The sequence below is a fragment of the Engystomops pustulosus genome, chromosome 7 (genome assembly GCF_040894005.1).
Source record: "Engystomops pustulosus chromosome 7, aEngPut4.maternal, whole genome shotgun sequence".
Taxonomy (NCBI): Eukaryota; Metazoa; Chordata; class Amphibia; order Anura; family Leptodactylidae; genus Engystomops; species Engystomops pustulosus.
In genome coordinates, this window is record NC_092417.1 from 159,163,407 (window position 1) to 159,179,174 (window position 15,768).

The window sequence follows — 15,768 nt, forward strand, 5'->3', positions numbered from 1 at the left end:
ATTACTCTGTGCAGTTAGCTTCCAGACCTGCAAACTGATGCGAGTGCACTGGACATGTCTTCTGTATACACAGTGGGGGTCATTTACTAAGGGCCCGATTCGCGTTTTTCCGACGTGTTACCCGATTATTTCCGATTTGCGCCGATTGTACCTGAATTGCCCCGGGATTTTGGTGCACGCAATCGGATTGTGGCGCATCGACGCCGGCATGCGCGCGACGGAAATCTGGGGGCGTGGCCGAACGAAAACCCAACGGATTCGGAAAAACCGCCTCATTTAAAAAAAGAAAAGTGTCGCGGAGCTTGCACTTACCTTCATCCAGGATAGGCCGGTGTACTTGAGTGCGTTCCGATGCTCTTCAGCGCAGCAGTGCCACCTGGTGGACGTCGGAGGAACTACCTTAATGAATCCCGGCCGGACCTAATCCACTGCAGAGAACGCACCGCTGGATTGCGAACGGACCGGGTAAGTAAATCTGCCCCAGTATTTTAGAAGCGCTTCCCTTGCCAGGCTGTCTGACGTCTCTTCGGGCGCATGCGCAGTGAAATGAATCAAGGCCAACCATGACCAACTCCTGCACAGGAAGGAGAGAGGCATATTGGAGCAATTCTCAGACTGGTGGTTAAGCTTTTGTTGCAACCCACAACTCATAAGCAATAAAAGCGTTTTTTTTCTTAAAAATGGCGTATTACATAGATAGAACTCTGCAATACTGCCTTTCTCCTGTAGGGTTGCTGCAGTGAAATAATACTTGATGCCAGGTTGCCTTGGAGAAAGTTCATGTTCAGCACACTATGTGAGGAGCTTACTGTTTGGATTTACCCATAATGCAACCTATGGAATTACTTGCCACCCCAGAGATTGGGAGAAAAACATAATGGTGAGATGCAGCCAATTTTTACAGATCTGTTGTTAAAGGGGCAACCGATTTAGGGATTCAGGGAAAGGTGAGATGCATATTTATCAAAGCTTCCCCTAAAGTGAATTAGAAGCAGTTCTGGGATATACCAGGAGACATGTTAGCATAGTGTGTAATGTGCCAGCCTATTACTTCTCCTACGCTGACATATTCCAAACCAATCCTTCTTCAACTCTTTCATTTGCAACACTACTCCTTCTCCATTTGAACCATAAACCAGGCCACTACACTATATGCCAGATCACTTCTTCTCCAACTTCACTATGTGCCAGACCACTCCTTCAGCAACTCCACTAGCCACACCAGTTCTTCTCCTACTCTAAAATGTGCCAGACCACTCTTTCAGCAACTCCACTATGTGCCACACCACTTTTTCTCCTACTCTTCTATGTGCCAGACCACTCCTTCTCCAACTTCACTATGTGCCAGACCACTCCTTATCCTACTCTACTATGTGCCAGACTACTCCTTCTCCTACTCTACTATGTGTCAGACCACATCTTCTCCAACTCTACTATGAGCCAGACCACTCATTCACCAACTCCATTATGTGCCAGACCACTCCTTCATCCTACTCTACTATGTGCCAGAACACTTCTTCTCCAACTCTACTATGAGCCAGATCACTTCTTCTCCAACTCTACTATGAGCCAGACCACTCCTTCTCCAACTCTTCTATGTGTCAGAACACTTCTTCTCCAACTCTACTATGAGCCAGATCACTTCTTCTCCAACTCTACTATGAGCCAGACCACTTCTTCTCCAACTCTACTATGAGCCAGACCACTTCTTTTCCAACTCTACTATGAGCCAGACCACTTCTTCACCAACTCCACTATGTGCTAGACCACTCCTTCTCCTACTCTACTATGTGCCAGACCACTCCTTCTCCTACTCTACTATGTGCCAGACCACTCCTTCTCCTACTCTACTATGTGCCAGACCACTCCTTCTGCAACTCTATGTACCAGACCACTCCTTCACCTACTCCACTATGTGCCAGATCACTCCTTCTACAAATCTACCATATGCCAAATCACTCCAATGTTACTATTTGCCCTACCACTCCTTCTCCAACTCAAGAAGACAGAAGACAGCTTCTTCTCTGGCCCTTCTATGTGCCAGATTATGCATTCTCCATCTCCTTTATGTTTTAGGAGACTCATTATTTTACTTACCCTGTCAGGCCACTCCTTCTACAACTCTTCCATGTACTTGGCCTTCCATGTGCCAGCACCAATCTCTCTCCAACTTTTCCATATTTCAGACTCTACCACCTAAAACCCTTCCATGTGCCAAACACTTCTATCCCCAACTGTTTGATGTGCCATGCAATGCCAACTCTTCTCTAGTCCAATCCTATTCCAACACCTGTATGTTCCAGTCCACTCCTAATCCAACCCTGTGTGATTGATAACTTTTTCTTTAACAGTTCTATGTGTCAGATCGATCATTCTCTAATTTTACCACTGTGGGACAGATTGACTTACCCGGTCCATTCGCGATCCAGCAGCGCGTTTTCTGCGGTGGATTCGGGTCCGGCCAGGATTCACTAAGGTAGTTCCTCCGCCGTCCACCAGGTGGCGCTGCTGCGCTGAAGTTCCCCGAGGCCCGCTGGAATGCACTGAAGTTCACCGGCCTATTCCTGCTGAAGGTAAGCGCGAGTCCCGCGACACTTTTTTCGGGTTTTCGTTCAGCCACGCCCCTTTATTTCCGTCGTGTGCATGCCAGCGCCGATACGCCACAATCCGATCGCGTGTGCCAAAATCTCAGGGCAATACAGGGAAAATCGGCGCAAATCGGAAATATTCGGGTAACACGTTGGGAAACAGCAAATCGGGCCCTTAGTAAATGACCTCCTGTAGCTGTAAACCTTATGGTGCACTGCACCACCCTATCTACAAACTTGTCCCAGGACACAGATGTTTTGTGTGAGTATCTATACTTTATATTCAGATAGTAGATTGTATTGTGTGTTCTGTGTGCAAAACCTTCTCTTCGAAAACCCATTACACAGTTTAAGAAGGCAACAAAATAAATGAATCAGTATTAAGTCTACATTATTTTTTATTGGCTCCAGTGACAAAAATCAGTCATATTTCCATATTTTACCTGTGTTTGAAGCCTTGGAAATGCTAGGCACACAAATAGTTGTAAACTATTTATAATTTAAGTCCCAGAACCATGTGATGCGAACAATTTAAGACATAGGGCCACATTTATTTTGCCACAAACAAGCAAAGAAACAGAAACGGTTACACTCGGCTTACGCAGGATCGGCGCGTGCAGGGTGCACCAGATTATTGAAGACCATGTGCAAGTCTTCAATAATCTGGCGCACTCTGCACATACTTCACATAGTGCAGTTTGCATCACTATTGATAAATCTGGCCTATACAGGAAGTCCCCGGGTTACGTACAAGATAGGGTCCGGAGGTTTGTTCTTAAGTTGAATTTGTATGTAAGTCGAAACTGTATATTTTATAACGTTAGATCCAGACAAAAAACATTTTTTGCTATAATGGGACCAAGGATTATCAATAAAGCTTCATTACAGACACCTTACAGCTGATCATTGCAGTCTGGGACTATAGTAAAGCATTCAGAAAGCTTCACCAGAGCTCAGAGGGGTCTGTCTATAACTATGGGTAGTCTGTTAGTCGGGTGTCCTTAAGTAGGGGACCGCCTGTAGTTGGGAATGGCAGCTATAATAGAACCAATTGCTGGATTTGTCTTAACTGCTCGTATAAACCACCATCACTCATGTGTTTTTAAAGTTGATATTCCTATCTTTTAAATCACGCCAGAAGTAATGTTCTAGGTGCTACAGAGACCAAGATAGTGGTGTCTGAAGACATTTAAAAAAGAAATCTCAGGCAAATAAATGACTCTTTTAGGCTCAGTTGCGTACGACTTTGGAGGTGATTATTTTGTGGTTACGGTAATTCACAACTGTTAACATAAAAAGGAACTCTTAAGTAACTCTAGTGTTGCATCCTCGTTTTCTTCTATCCTTTGAACTCATCGCATAACAGACCATCAATATTTTCATCCAGAAAAATGCCCCTAAATATTGAACTAAATTATGAACTTGATATTTTTGTATTGGAGTTTTTATTACTTTTACATTCTGCTTTGGTAATGTCCTATATTCACAGTCCAATAATCTTACAATGGCGTCCATGTTTTGTCCAGTGTCCTGTATATTACACTCATCAAACATATGATGAATAAAAAAGTATAAATACTATACCGCAATATACCGCACAATACCGCAGGTGTATAAAGAGGCTGGAGGCCATAACATAGAAACTGGCGTTTCCAATGACCATGGCGGTAGGTACATTGGTCGCTGTAGTAAAAAAAACAATAAAAAGCAATAATTTATCTACATCCGGCATTCTTTCTCCATATCTGTGTTTGTGTAGGATTTCTCTTCCGCATTATAACCAGGTTGGGATTTCTGGAGGGATATTTGATCATATGAGTTTTCCATTCCTTTTTCTTCAATTGGAGTCATTTTAACATCTTTCTTCCAGGTGCCGTCATCCTTAAAAAGAAAGCAAAAGCGTTAATGCCTTAAAGCTGTCCGTACGATACAAAGCTCCAGTCTAGTGTAAGCTATTGTCCCTGGACACCTGTGTAACAATACCAAGACTTGTGTTGTTAGTAGCAGCAGGGCTGTGAAAAATGCATTTATATTCCAGGATTGTACCTGAACTAGAAGCACTGGTGTGCACTCTGGAATGAGATATCTTCACTAATCACAGACTCTGCTCCCAGTAGTGGATTATAATATAGGTGTTTTGGGCGGCAGCCCTGGGCACAAGCCTTCTAGGGGCCCATGGCCACTCAAACCACCCACCAAATTAAATACTGAGAAGGACCTTCACCCATGAAATCCTCAATATATCTGTTTCTACTCTCAATACACATGTACGCAAGAGCCATTTCAGGGCCTTTGAAGGTCCTCCAAAGGTCCTGAAATCACAGATTGAAAGCTATAAGAAGGGACACATCCCCAATTCCCCAAGAAGTTGATTCTAGTATCATATGGAGGAAGTGATTCCAGGCTATAATATTCATACAGCCCAGGGCCCGTCTGCTCCCTTCTGTTTTGAGTTACAGCTTACATTATGCTTCTGGTTAGATATTACAGTAGAGAGGTGGAACTGGGGAGGAGTTTGGATGTAGAGATCAAAGAACACAGCAGTGTATAGACACTCCCATAGTGCTGCTGCTATTAACAACACACACAAACTTATGGTTTCATAACTCTCTAGGGCCGATAGCTAACATTGTCTCTAGCAGGGTCAAAGCTGCTTCTAGACTTGCATAAAAACTTACCAAAGCTTTAAAAAAAATTGCGTAAATATGAGGAGTAACACTGGTTTGTTTTTGTCACTATGTGACATGTAATCTTTATTTTCTAGCAGCTGTTTTTATAGTATGCACTGTGCTGTGGGTTGGAGACCTAGCTGTTGTAACTCACTGCTCCCCCTCACCTCCCCAAAGAGCTTTTTAGTAATCTGACATCTCAGTGATCTTCAGTTTTTATCATGGTGAGAAAAAAGATAAGGATGGAAGGAGATAACAGGTAGAAAAAGAAGCACTTTTTTTCTTATAAGACATGTAAAAAAGTTTCTTGTACTACTACTTCCTGGGCAGCGCTGGTGTCTGATCCTGTCATAGACAGGACCTTACAGGCACTGGGGCAGATTTACTTACCCGGTCCATTCGCGATCCAGCGGCGCGTTCTCTGTGGTGGATTCGGGTCCGGCCGGGATTCACTAAGGTAGTTCCTCCGACGTCCACCAGGTTGCGCTGCTGCGCTGAAGTTCCCCAAGGCCTGCCGAAATGCACTCAAGTTCACCGGCCTATTCCTAGTGAAAGTAAGCGCGAGTCCCGCGACACATTTTTTTTTAAATGCGGCGGGTTTTCCGAGTCCGGCGGGTTTTCGTTCGGTCACGCCCCCCGATTTCCGTTGAGTGCATGCCAGCGCCGATGCGCCACAATCCGATCGCGTGCACCAAAATCCCCGGGCAATTCAGGGAAAATCGTCGCAAATCGGAAATATTCGGGTGACACGTCAGGAAACCGCAAATCGGGCCCTTAGTAAATGACCCCCACTGTGTTAGCCTTTGCGTTTGCCAGTTACAGCCATAGCTCGTTGGCCAGTTAGCCAGTTTGCTGGTTTGGCCGTTCGGTTATCAATCCTGCAATATATCTGGGTCTCACGGAACGCAACCAAACCCTGTATCCAAACAGAATCTTGGGGTCCACTCATCTCTACTTGTTAACCAAAATATACCACTCATGATGTAAGTGAGTGTGTTGGTAAGTTAAAGTGTGCAAAAGTTATAACCATATAAAGCAACGCATGTCAGATTACAAAAATGGCTGCGTCCTTAAGGAGTACAAAAAAAAAATTCAAATCACGCCCATTTTGTGCTATTGAAAAACAACATTTCATCCCACAAAAAACAAGACCCTATACATCTATAAGGACGTAAAATAAAAAGTTAATGACGAAAAAAGGCATTGATGAAAACAATAGAGAAATAGGTGGAAAACAGGTTCCTGACTGTATACACATTACTACTTACCAGCTCTACTTCATCTTCTTCATCATGGGGAACCCCACACCAACACTTCTTCTTGTACTTATCTGACCAGAAGCAGACAAGATTGCAGACTGGCCTGATGAATAGTGGTTTAATATTCCTGCCATGCTCATGACCTACAGAATACATTCACAAGACATGAAGCATGAAAGGGGTTTTCATGATATTGGTGACCGATCATTTTAGGGTTGGATCATCAGAGTATTGACAATTAATCAATATGGGATCTTATGTGAGGCATTCTAGACAGGTCACACGTTAATCATCCTTATACTTAACTGGAAACATGACTTTTATTGTACAAAAGGTTTTATTTTTGGAATACATACTGACCCCCAAGGATTTCCAGCTTTCAAAATCCCAAAACGATGTGGGTGATTCATTCCTTCTCCTCCAGTTTTCTAGCGGAGAAGGAAAATAAATTTCCCTCTCCCCACTAGTATCCTGGCTTCTCTGACCAGGATGCATGGGTGTCGGGGTAGGCAGTGGGGCGGATGGTGGGCAAGCAGGGGCGTGAATGACCAACCCCCATCATTTCTTTTTAAGTGGGGCCCATTCAGAAGTCTGCTATGGGGCCCAGTCTCTCCTTGGCTTATTGACACTAATCAGTAGCCTCTCCCAGCTGTGATTGTGCATGCGCATGGTCCTGTGAGTGTGCTGGAGCGTTCAGCTCCTGTGTCAGTGTCCAGTCACTATATGTAATCAATTTCCTTACGCAGGTGCCTATTGGACAAGTTCTGGCTCCTGTGATCTTTATATACTAATGTGTTTTTGCTGTGATTCTGACCTTTTGCAAATGCAAATACCTTTTGACTATTCTACTGCCTTACGATTTTGTATCTCGCTGCCATCTTGATTTTAACTTGGTTTGCCAAACCTCACTATTTGTCTGTCTCTCTTGTTTGTCTTATTGTTCAGTGCACAAATCCAGAGTAAGGACCACCGCCTAGTTGCTGCCTGCGGTTTAGCACAGGGCTGACAAGTAGGCTGGGACAGAAGTTGTAGAAAGCTCACAGCTCACACTTATTTTGACTGTAATATTGGAAATAAAAAAGCTTCACGCACCTGTTATAAAACTAATCAATAGCCCAGAGATAATGCATCCAATGCAGCCCACCGCGCTGTAGTATAGGTATGATAAGCTGTACCAGTTATCCGCCAGCAACGACCTGATTGAAAAATTAAATAGAAATTCTCAGGATCTTTCTTTTTTTAAATCCTATGTTATATTGTAAAACTTATAAAGTCTCTAAAGAAACTTTGTAAATATATGAGTTTTCCGATATTTTCATGAATTTCATACTGATTATGTGTTAGTATCTAGTTGGCTATACCATCCCTTTAAGTGTTTACCTACCTTTCCGGTGGTACGGTGGTAGTCAGGGTTGTGGGTAGGATTGTAGACAATGTGGCATTGATTGTTTCGTTAAGCAATGTACATTCATCTGTCCTTAGTAGTAGAGGAAGGGTCTTGGAGGGTGGTGGAGGGTTTATAAATCCTCCAATCGCAACCCAAAAAGCCAAGGTGATTCCTGTCAACAGACCTCCGAGAGCCCCCTGGGGGGTAGAAAGATTTCAAAAACTACAGGTAAAATGTAGCCTAAAGGAACACACATTTATAAATTAAAGGGGTATCACCTATCCAATAGGCTACCATGAGCCTTGTATGACTAAGCTCAGTTCTATGGATAGGACAATCATTCCTCATTGAAAAAAATATAAGACAAGATTTTTTGTGATATAAGATGGACCTTACCTTCCAGTTGGTCCATGGAAACAAAATTCCCAAAGTGAATAACCCTAACATGGGACCTCCACCCATTCCATGGATGCTAAGGGCAGCCTGTAGAATAAGTAGAAATTTTAATTTTTAGAATAAAATATTTAAAAAATCCTCAGACTACCAAGTTGATGACCACACAAATAATGCTCCGGAAATATTTTTTCGCACTCACCTGTACAACTCCACCCATCAGAGAGGCAACCACTGCCATTACAGTACACAGAATACCAAACACGACACCTGAAACATCGCAAAACATCACAATCGCAATCAATTTTTTAATGTCCACCTTCTAAAATACTTATTATTATTTTAAATAAATATCAGAAAAAAATTCTACATAGACTTTATTGTAAGTATCCTACTTTTTTGAGTCTACAATTTTTATGAGGAACTATGGGGCACATTTACTTACCCGGTCCAGTCACGATTCCGCGGTGCGTTTTCCGACACTGATTTGGATCTGCCGGGATTCACTAAGGTCCGTGCGCCCGATATCCAGCAGGTGTCGCTGCTCCGCCGAGGTCTGCTGGAGGTCCTTCTTCTTCCTGGTGCATGTAAGTGCTAATCGTGCGACACAAATTCTTTTTTAAATTCCGCGGTTTTTCCGAATCCGTCAAGTTGTCTGACGGCCACGCCCCCCGATTTCTGTTGCGTGAAAGCCGTCGCCGATGTGACACAATCCGATCGCGTGCGCCAAAATCCCGGGGCAATTCGGTGCAAATCGGAAATATTCGGGAAACCCGCTGAAAGTGCGGCGTTCGAACCCTTAGTAAATGAGCCCTTATTTATCCCCTTAGCTTTATACTACAAATAATGCTTGTGTAGTCTGATCCTGCGGCGTTATGGTCATCCATCCATCTCCTGCTACCTGCTAATCTCTGGCTACTTTAGTGTCGGATGGCAGATGATATGATAACAACATCAGACTACACAGCGTATGTTTGTAGTCTGTAACCATGGAGACTGATTGGCCTGCACAGAAACTGTAAACAATAAATAGTATGGCATTTGTTTTGCACTTGTAAAATATGCACAAAGTTAATTTCATTTTTATAAACTAAAATACTAAAAAAAGATACAAACATGCCCAAAGGGGTGTTACTTTCACAAAATAAAACAGAAAAAAATCATTGGAAATCTATTTATTCTGTATCAGTCATACTCACATAAGCCTTTGCTGATCCATGTGCTCTTCCTGTCTGATATATTCTTGAAAATTTTCTTAACAATGTCTTCAAAGGTGACGGTAGCGAGAGCGTTGATGCTGGCGGCCACTGTGCTGTGATACAGGATCAAATATAGGGTTTAATTTTAAAACTTGTGTCAATTTTTAAAATATCTCAGGTAAAAGATGTTATCAATGTGAATTGACCCTAATTGGGTTCAAAAGTTAAATACACTGGGTCTTAAAGGGTTTTTCCTTAGGACATCAACACTAGATCCACGTCCAACTTTTTGAAGATTTTGCCTCCAATGGGAGAAATGTGCCCTTTTTACTCTTTACTTAATCCATATATCAGCAATTTCTATATAGCGCTGGTATTGGTACTGGTATTCAGTCTGTACTACCTCTACAGCAGACAAGGTGCACTTCATTGGACAATGGACTTTGCTGGACACAGGTCATTTAAACAATATTGGTTTTTCCAATAGTTGGACTTTCACCAACCTGATACTGATGAACTAGGAACCCACCATTTGCTGATCCTATAAACTCTGTTCAATGTTGGACTTATTATATTCATGTATTAACATACTAATTTACTTCTACTAAGGCTCATGCTCCCCCTACTTAATGTGACCTGCCATAGTAACTATTTTTAGTTGCAATTATTATGTTAGCTCCCTCTAGTGGTGGTTGCCAGCTCTCAGAATTCTTTACTTTCTCTCTCCTATGCAGTGAAATTATCAAATAAATCAAAACAGTATTGTGGAACCAAAGAATTGTGGCAAAATTATTTTTTGTGGAGCTTTTGGAGGATAATAGCGACTGTTACAAGTTTTTCTATGAGGATTTCAGTGTATATTATTATGTAGTATATATTAATAGCTAATATACTTGTTACCTTAATGTCCCGCTGAAGGCGCAGGCTACAAAGAGACCCGGAAGTCCTGGCATTTTGGAAAATATGTTCATGACGAAATAGGGCATCATCTAAAAAATATGGAGGTTTTCAGTAATAGATTTTTTTCACAAATTAAGAAAATGTTTGCAGGAAAAGAAAGACCAACACTTAGGTCTAACTGTGAGGCAATGGTGGAGGGAACATCATGATTTGGTGAGTAGTTCCCCAACACTACTGCACATTGCACTACAGGTCCAAGGATAGTCCTTGAGCTGGGGAGCTCTTGTCTCTCTTTTTCTGTTTTAAAGTTGGATAATTTGGGGCTACTCATGGCCTGGATACTGTCCGAGCACAAAGAGAGCAATAATTTTGTATAGTGTATCATACATATACATGCAGCCAATTGATGCCCCTAGCTACTAGCCATGGCTATGACTGTCTTTGGGTACTCCCCTTGGCCAATCATAGCCATGGCTCGTAAATTTGCCATATTGGCTGTTCGGATGCCTATCCGGCCATACGAGTCTGAATCCAACCAGGAACGTCGGGTCCACTCATCTCTAATCTCCAGTGATCAATGGGACTTGAATATCCATCAGACCCATGGAAATAAAAGCATAACCGGCCTTGTGTTTGCACCAATGCTTCTTTCATATTGAAAATCGAGGACTACCAATCGTCTGTCATGTCCCAGAAGTTTGACCAAAAATATCCACCATTTGGATAGAGGAAAAGTGTTAGTAGTGGAAAAATCCCTCTAGGCTGATGTATAATATATACACTTTTTTTGCAGCAACTCTGCATGAATTCATACAGCTCCCCCACAGCTGTCAACCTTTGCATTGAATTGTGGGTGATACCTGTAGGTAACAATGCATGACACGTTATGGGTTAAGATTCTACAAGTTTTAGTCACAATGGGGCTCATTTACTTACTTGGTCCTGTCGCGATCCAGTGCCGCTTTCTCCGGCGAGGATTTGGGTCTTCCGGCGATTCACTTAGGTCGTGCAGCCGATGTCCACCAGGTGTCGCTGCTGCACTGAGGTCCGCCGAGGTCCGCCGGAGTTCATCATCCTATTCCTGGTGCATGTAAAAAATAGCGCAATTTTTCCAGATCCGTCAGGTTTTCCGACGCCCACGCCCCCCGTTTTTTGTCCCATGCAAGCCGCAGCCGATGCGACACAATCCGATCGCGTGCGCCAAAAACCCGGGGCAATTCGGTGCAAAACGGTATAATTCGGAAAACCGACGGAAAAACGTGATTCGGACCCTTATTAAATGTGCCCCAGTATGTTAATAAGATTGGATTAAAGGAACCACAATGTTGCCACTGCACATGATGCAGGACTAGCGTCTAGTGGGCTCCTGGTGGCTGACTATGTGGTTCTAGGCTGAATCTTATTAAATACTGAATGTAATTGGACTAATTGAGCAATTTTGATGATTACAAACCTGATCTGGAGCTTTTATGAATCCGGCAGTCCAAGGATCACATCCTTCAAAGTGTGCATACATGACTAATCCTGAGAACACGGCACATGTCAAAATAATCCAAAGACCAACCAGGTTAAGATAAAGGGCCCTGTAAAAAGAACATCCACATTTCATGTTATCTGCTGGCTCCTCTCTCTGGAATGCAAATGAAATACAGTGGGGCAGATTTACTTACCCGGCCCATTCGCGATCCAGCGGTGCGTTCTCTGCGCTGGATTCGGGTCCGGCCGGGAATTTATTAATGTAGGTCCTCCGCCGTCCACCAGGTGGCGCTGCTGCGCTGAAAAGCATCTGAACGCACTGGAATTCACCGAGGGCGGCTGAGTGAAGGTAAGCGCAAGCTTCGCGACACATTTTCCATTTTTAAATGCGGCGGTTTTTCCGAATACGTCGGGTTTTCGTTCGGCCACGCCCCCCGATTTCCGTCACGCGCATGCCGGCGCCGATGCGCCACAATCCGATCGCGTGCGCCAAAATCCCGGGGCAATACAGGGGAAATAGGCGCAAATCGGAAATATTCGGGTAAGACGTCGGGAAAACGCGAATCGGGCCCTTAGTAAATGACCCCCAATTATATATATTATAATCAAGAATACACGTTAGATCAAAGAGGTTGATTTGCTCTTTCAGAAACCCCCAGATAAGTGGAGAGGGAATTAAAGAAAACTATATGCAGGTGGTCCCCTACTTAAAGTACAACTGTAAAGTATAAAACTTTTGCATAACTCTGCACTAAGCAAAAATAAGCAATTCTCTAATTTACTCTAATAATCTGCAGGTGTTTAGCAGCTAGCAGATTTTTTACCTTGTCCCCCCAGGCTACTCTCCTTTTGTCATGCTTTCTGGTAACCATGGGAAACCATATAGGATGGCTGAAGAAGAGAGGAGGCTTGTTGGGAGGAGCAGTAGTACAAGAAAATAGGACCTGGAGTGATGTTACAAGCATGTGACTCATCAAATGCTTCAAGTCATCCAATTACAAAGAAGCTGACCTGATTCATATGAATGCCCTTAGTGCTCTAGCCTCACTGTCCTTAGCTGATGTCACAAGGAGGACTGCTAGCTAAATATGAATTTATAAGAAGGGATAATAGATATATGAGGCTATATCATAGGATAGAAAGAAGTCAGAAGGATGATATAGCTATCGGTGGAATTGTTATCAAAGTCTCTCCCCAGCTGTGTTACAACCATTTTTTGTCATTAACTTTACAGTTATGCTTTAAGATGACCCCTAGTTATAGATGGACCCCTCTGCCACTGTAACTTCTGGTGAAGCTCTCTGGAGGATTTACTTTAGTCCCAGGCTGCAATGCTGCAATACAAATTCAAAAAATCAAAAGAACCTATCTTATACGTAATCCGGAGACTGTCTGTACCTACCCCTCTGAGAGGCATCCCTGGCACCTATGGCAAGTGTCCATTCTCTGGTACTTCTGCTCCCAATGAATTCTCATCTAGGCCAATTCTAGGTCTCAATAGTGGAGGACCAGATAGTCATCAAGGGAGCAAAGGATGCCCTCTAGGCGGTTAATATTTAATATTCTACCATTATTTAATCTTGGCAAAAAATAACATAATTTTGTTTGTCACAATGCTCCCCAAAGGTAAATGTGTTGTGAACAGTAATGATTGTATGTATTTGTTGGTTTGTAGATTTGGCCGGAAATTGGCATTTTTCAGGTACCAAATAGAATCCAAAACGTCCATTATTCACTATGGAGGGAATCTTTAAAAATGTATAGCTACAGGAAGCGTAAGGAAGGGGGATGGGCAAGGGAAGAGTAAAGAAAAATTTACAAAACGAGATAGGGATTTATGAAAAATCTTTGGTCCAATTTAAACCCATACTGAAACTGTTGAAAAATATGACAAGGCTTTTACAAAGAGAATCATGGAAGATTTGCTCATCTCTAGTTGTGAAGTAAGCATTAAAGATGCTCTAACTTTCCCTAATCTTAAATGGGATAATCTGGTAGCAGATAACTACCTTCTCACATTTAAAATATTTGCACACTTGCACACCTCCCAACTTTTGGGCTAAAGAAGAGACAAAAGAGGCAAAAAGCCCCTCCATTTTTCCCAGAAACCACACACATTGTCCCGCCCCTTGTCCCACCCCCAAACATAATATAATATCGACCTTAATGGCCCACACATAGTATAATGCCCCCTTCCTGTGGCCAACCTCCCCCCGAGGAATCTTATAATATCAACTAATGCAACTCAACAACATATAATACCCCTCTTTAATTTAATCCTTCCTTTACTTTTGTGGCCTCCTGTCCTCCTCCACCTCCCCTCATATAATGGCCTCCTGTTCTCCTCCATCTCCCTGCATATAGTGGCCTCCTGTCCTTTATATCTGCTGATATTGTAGCCCCCTGTTCTCCTTTGTTTCTGGATATTAAACAAAAACTTTGCTACTTACCTCTCCATTCATGCTTCCTCCTTTCCCCAGAGCTCTGACATGATGGGGAAGGGGGGCTGATGCTGTCTCTGCAGCTCTAGGGATTTGGGGACCAGGAGGTGGGAAAACCTCCCAACCACCCGGGACAGCCAGACTGGGACTGTCCCACCAAATCTGGGACGTTGAGAGCTCTGCACTTGGCAATTATGCATGTTAATAGGTGCCTTAAGGAACAGCTTTAGGAGAAAATCTGCTGCAGGTCTATACTTCTTAGGAGTATAAATAATCATAGCTAATAATCAGGACAGTACAGAAACCTACAGATTTCACAATTAAGATAAATGCGGAGGAGATAACTGACAACTGTAAAACATTTTATGGTTCCTAGAACTAAATTGTGGCATAAATGGTATCCCTGATAACAAATGTATGCAAAACAAATCTATTTCCAGGAAAAAGTAGCTCAACTGTTATCATTTTGTGTAGAAGGCTTTGAGAGGAAAGTCCATAGCTATATGTTCTAGGCCGATGTCCTCTCTGTCCTTTATCTTTGGAGGTGTGGTCACATATATGTGTAAGAAGTGATTATTTTGATACTGTGATTTTGGTCATATTTTCTATGTCATTGATTAGCCACCAACAATTCCGGTCCACCAGGGAGTACCGAGGAACTGATAACTCCCGTGACATGGATACAAGCAGCAAAGTGGCCTAAATACACTTTATAAATACCTTTGTTTTTTCTGAAATCTCTCTTGGCCCCGATGACATTTTGCAGAATTCTTGGAAAACCCCTTTGACACATTTGTTGAATAGGGTCCATGCTAAATTGCTACTTGCATTTTCCTCTTACGTAGGTTCTGAAATGATCCTTATATACATCTGGTAATAAGTTACCATACTTTTATATAGAAACCGGATATTGGAGTTTGTCTAAACCCATCTAACTTTGTAGAATGGGGACTACACTAGACTCACAGTGCCTAATATGCGAATAGGATCTGTAATCACCTACCGCTCCCCAAAAGGAATAGTGCCCCGATACAATAAAAAAAATACTCACCTTAGTCCTGTTCCTCTTGTCGCCGTCTTCCTCTTGAACATCATGAGCTGTGGTCCAGGCAACAAGTGATGACGAACCATGGGCCTCACAGCACCCAGCTCAAACGAATGCTGGGACTCCGCCCTTTCCTTTGGCTGAGCACCTGACTGAGGCCCTACTTTCCTTCCCCCTTGATGGCGGCCCTGGTTTACCATACTACTCAGCCACCCAGCATGACATGGCTCCCTTTTCATCCACTTGGCATGGAGATGACGTAAGCTAAGCGTCAAGAATTGTGATTACAGGCGGTCCCCTACTTAAGAGCATCCAACTTACAGACAACCCCTACTTAAAGACGGACCCCTCTGCCCACTGTGACCTCTGGTGAAGCTCTCTGGATGTTACTATAGTCCCAGGCTGCAATGA

The 15,768-nt window shown here is 43.0% G+C and overlaps 1 protein-coding gene across 2 annotated transcripts in view; it reads right to left on the bottom strand.

The window, feature by feature from the left end:
• Positions 1-3,911: 3,911 nt before the first annotated feature.
• Positions 3,912-15,768, bottom strand: part of LOC140069030 (sodium-coupled monocarboxylate transporter 2-like) — a 32,523-nt gene continuing 20,666 nt past the window's right edge. Inside the window, exons 7-15 of one of the 2 annotated variants that reach the window (XM_072114370.1) lie at positions 11,849-11,978; positions 10,396-10,484; positions 9,496-9,608; positions 8,499-8,566; positions 8,300-8,386; positions 7,901-8,100; positions 7,609-7,712; positions 6,526-6,659; positions 3,912-4,469 (exon numbers count right to left, since the gene is read on the bottom strand). In XM_072114370.1, the coding sequence (XP_071970471.1) occupies positions 4,308-4,469; positions 6,526-6,659; positions 7,609-7,712; positions 7,901-8,100; positions 8,300-8,386; positions 8,499-8,566; positions 9,496-9,608; positions 10,396-10,484; positions 11,849-11,978 (1,087 nt within the window). In that variant the 3' untranslated portion in view covers positions 3,912-4,307. The remainder of the gene's footprint in view (positions 4,470-6,525; positions 6,660-7,608; positions 7,713-7,900; positions 8,101-8,299; positions 8,387-8,498; positions 8,567-9,495; positions 9,609-10,395; positions 10,485-11,848; positions 11,979-15,768) is intronic. The other variant, XM_072114369.1, reaches the window with a different exon arrangement.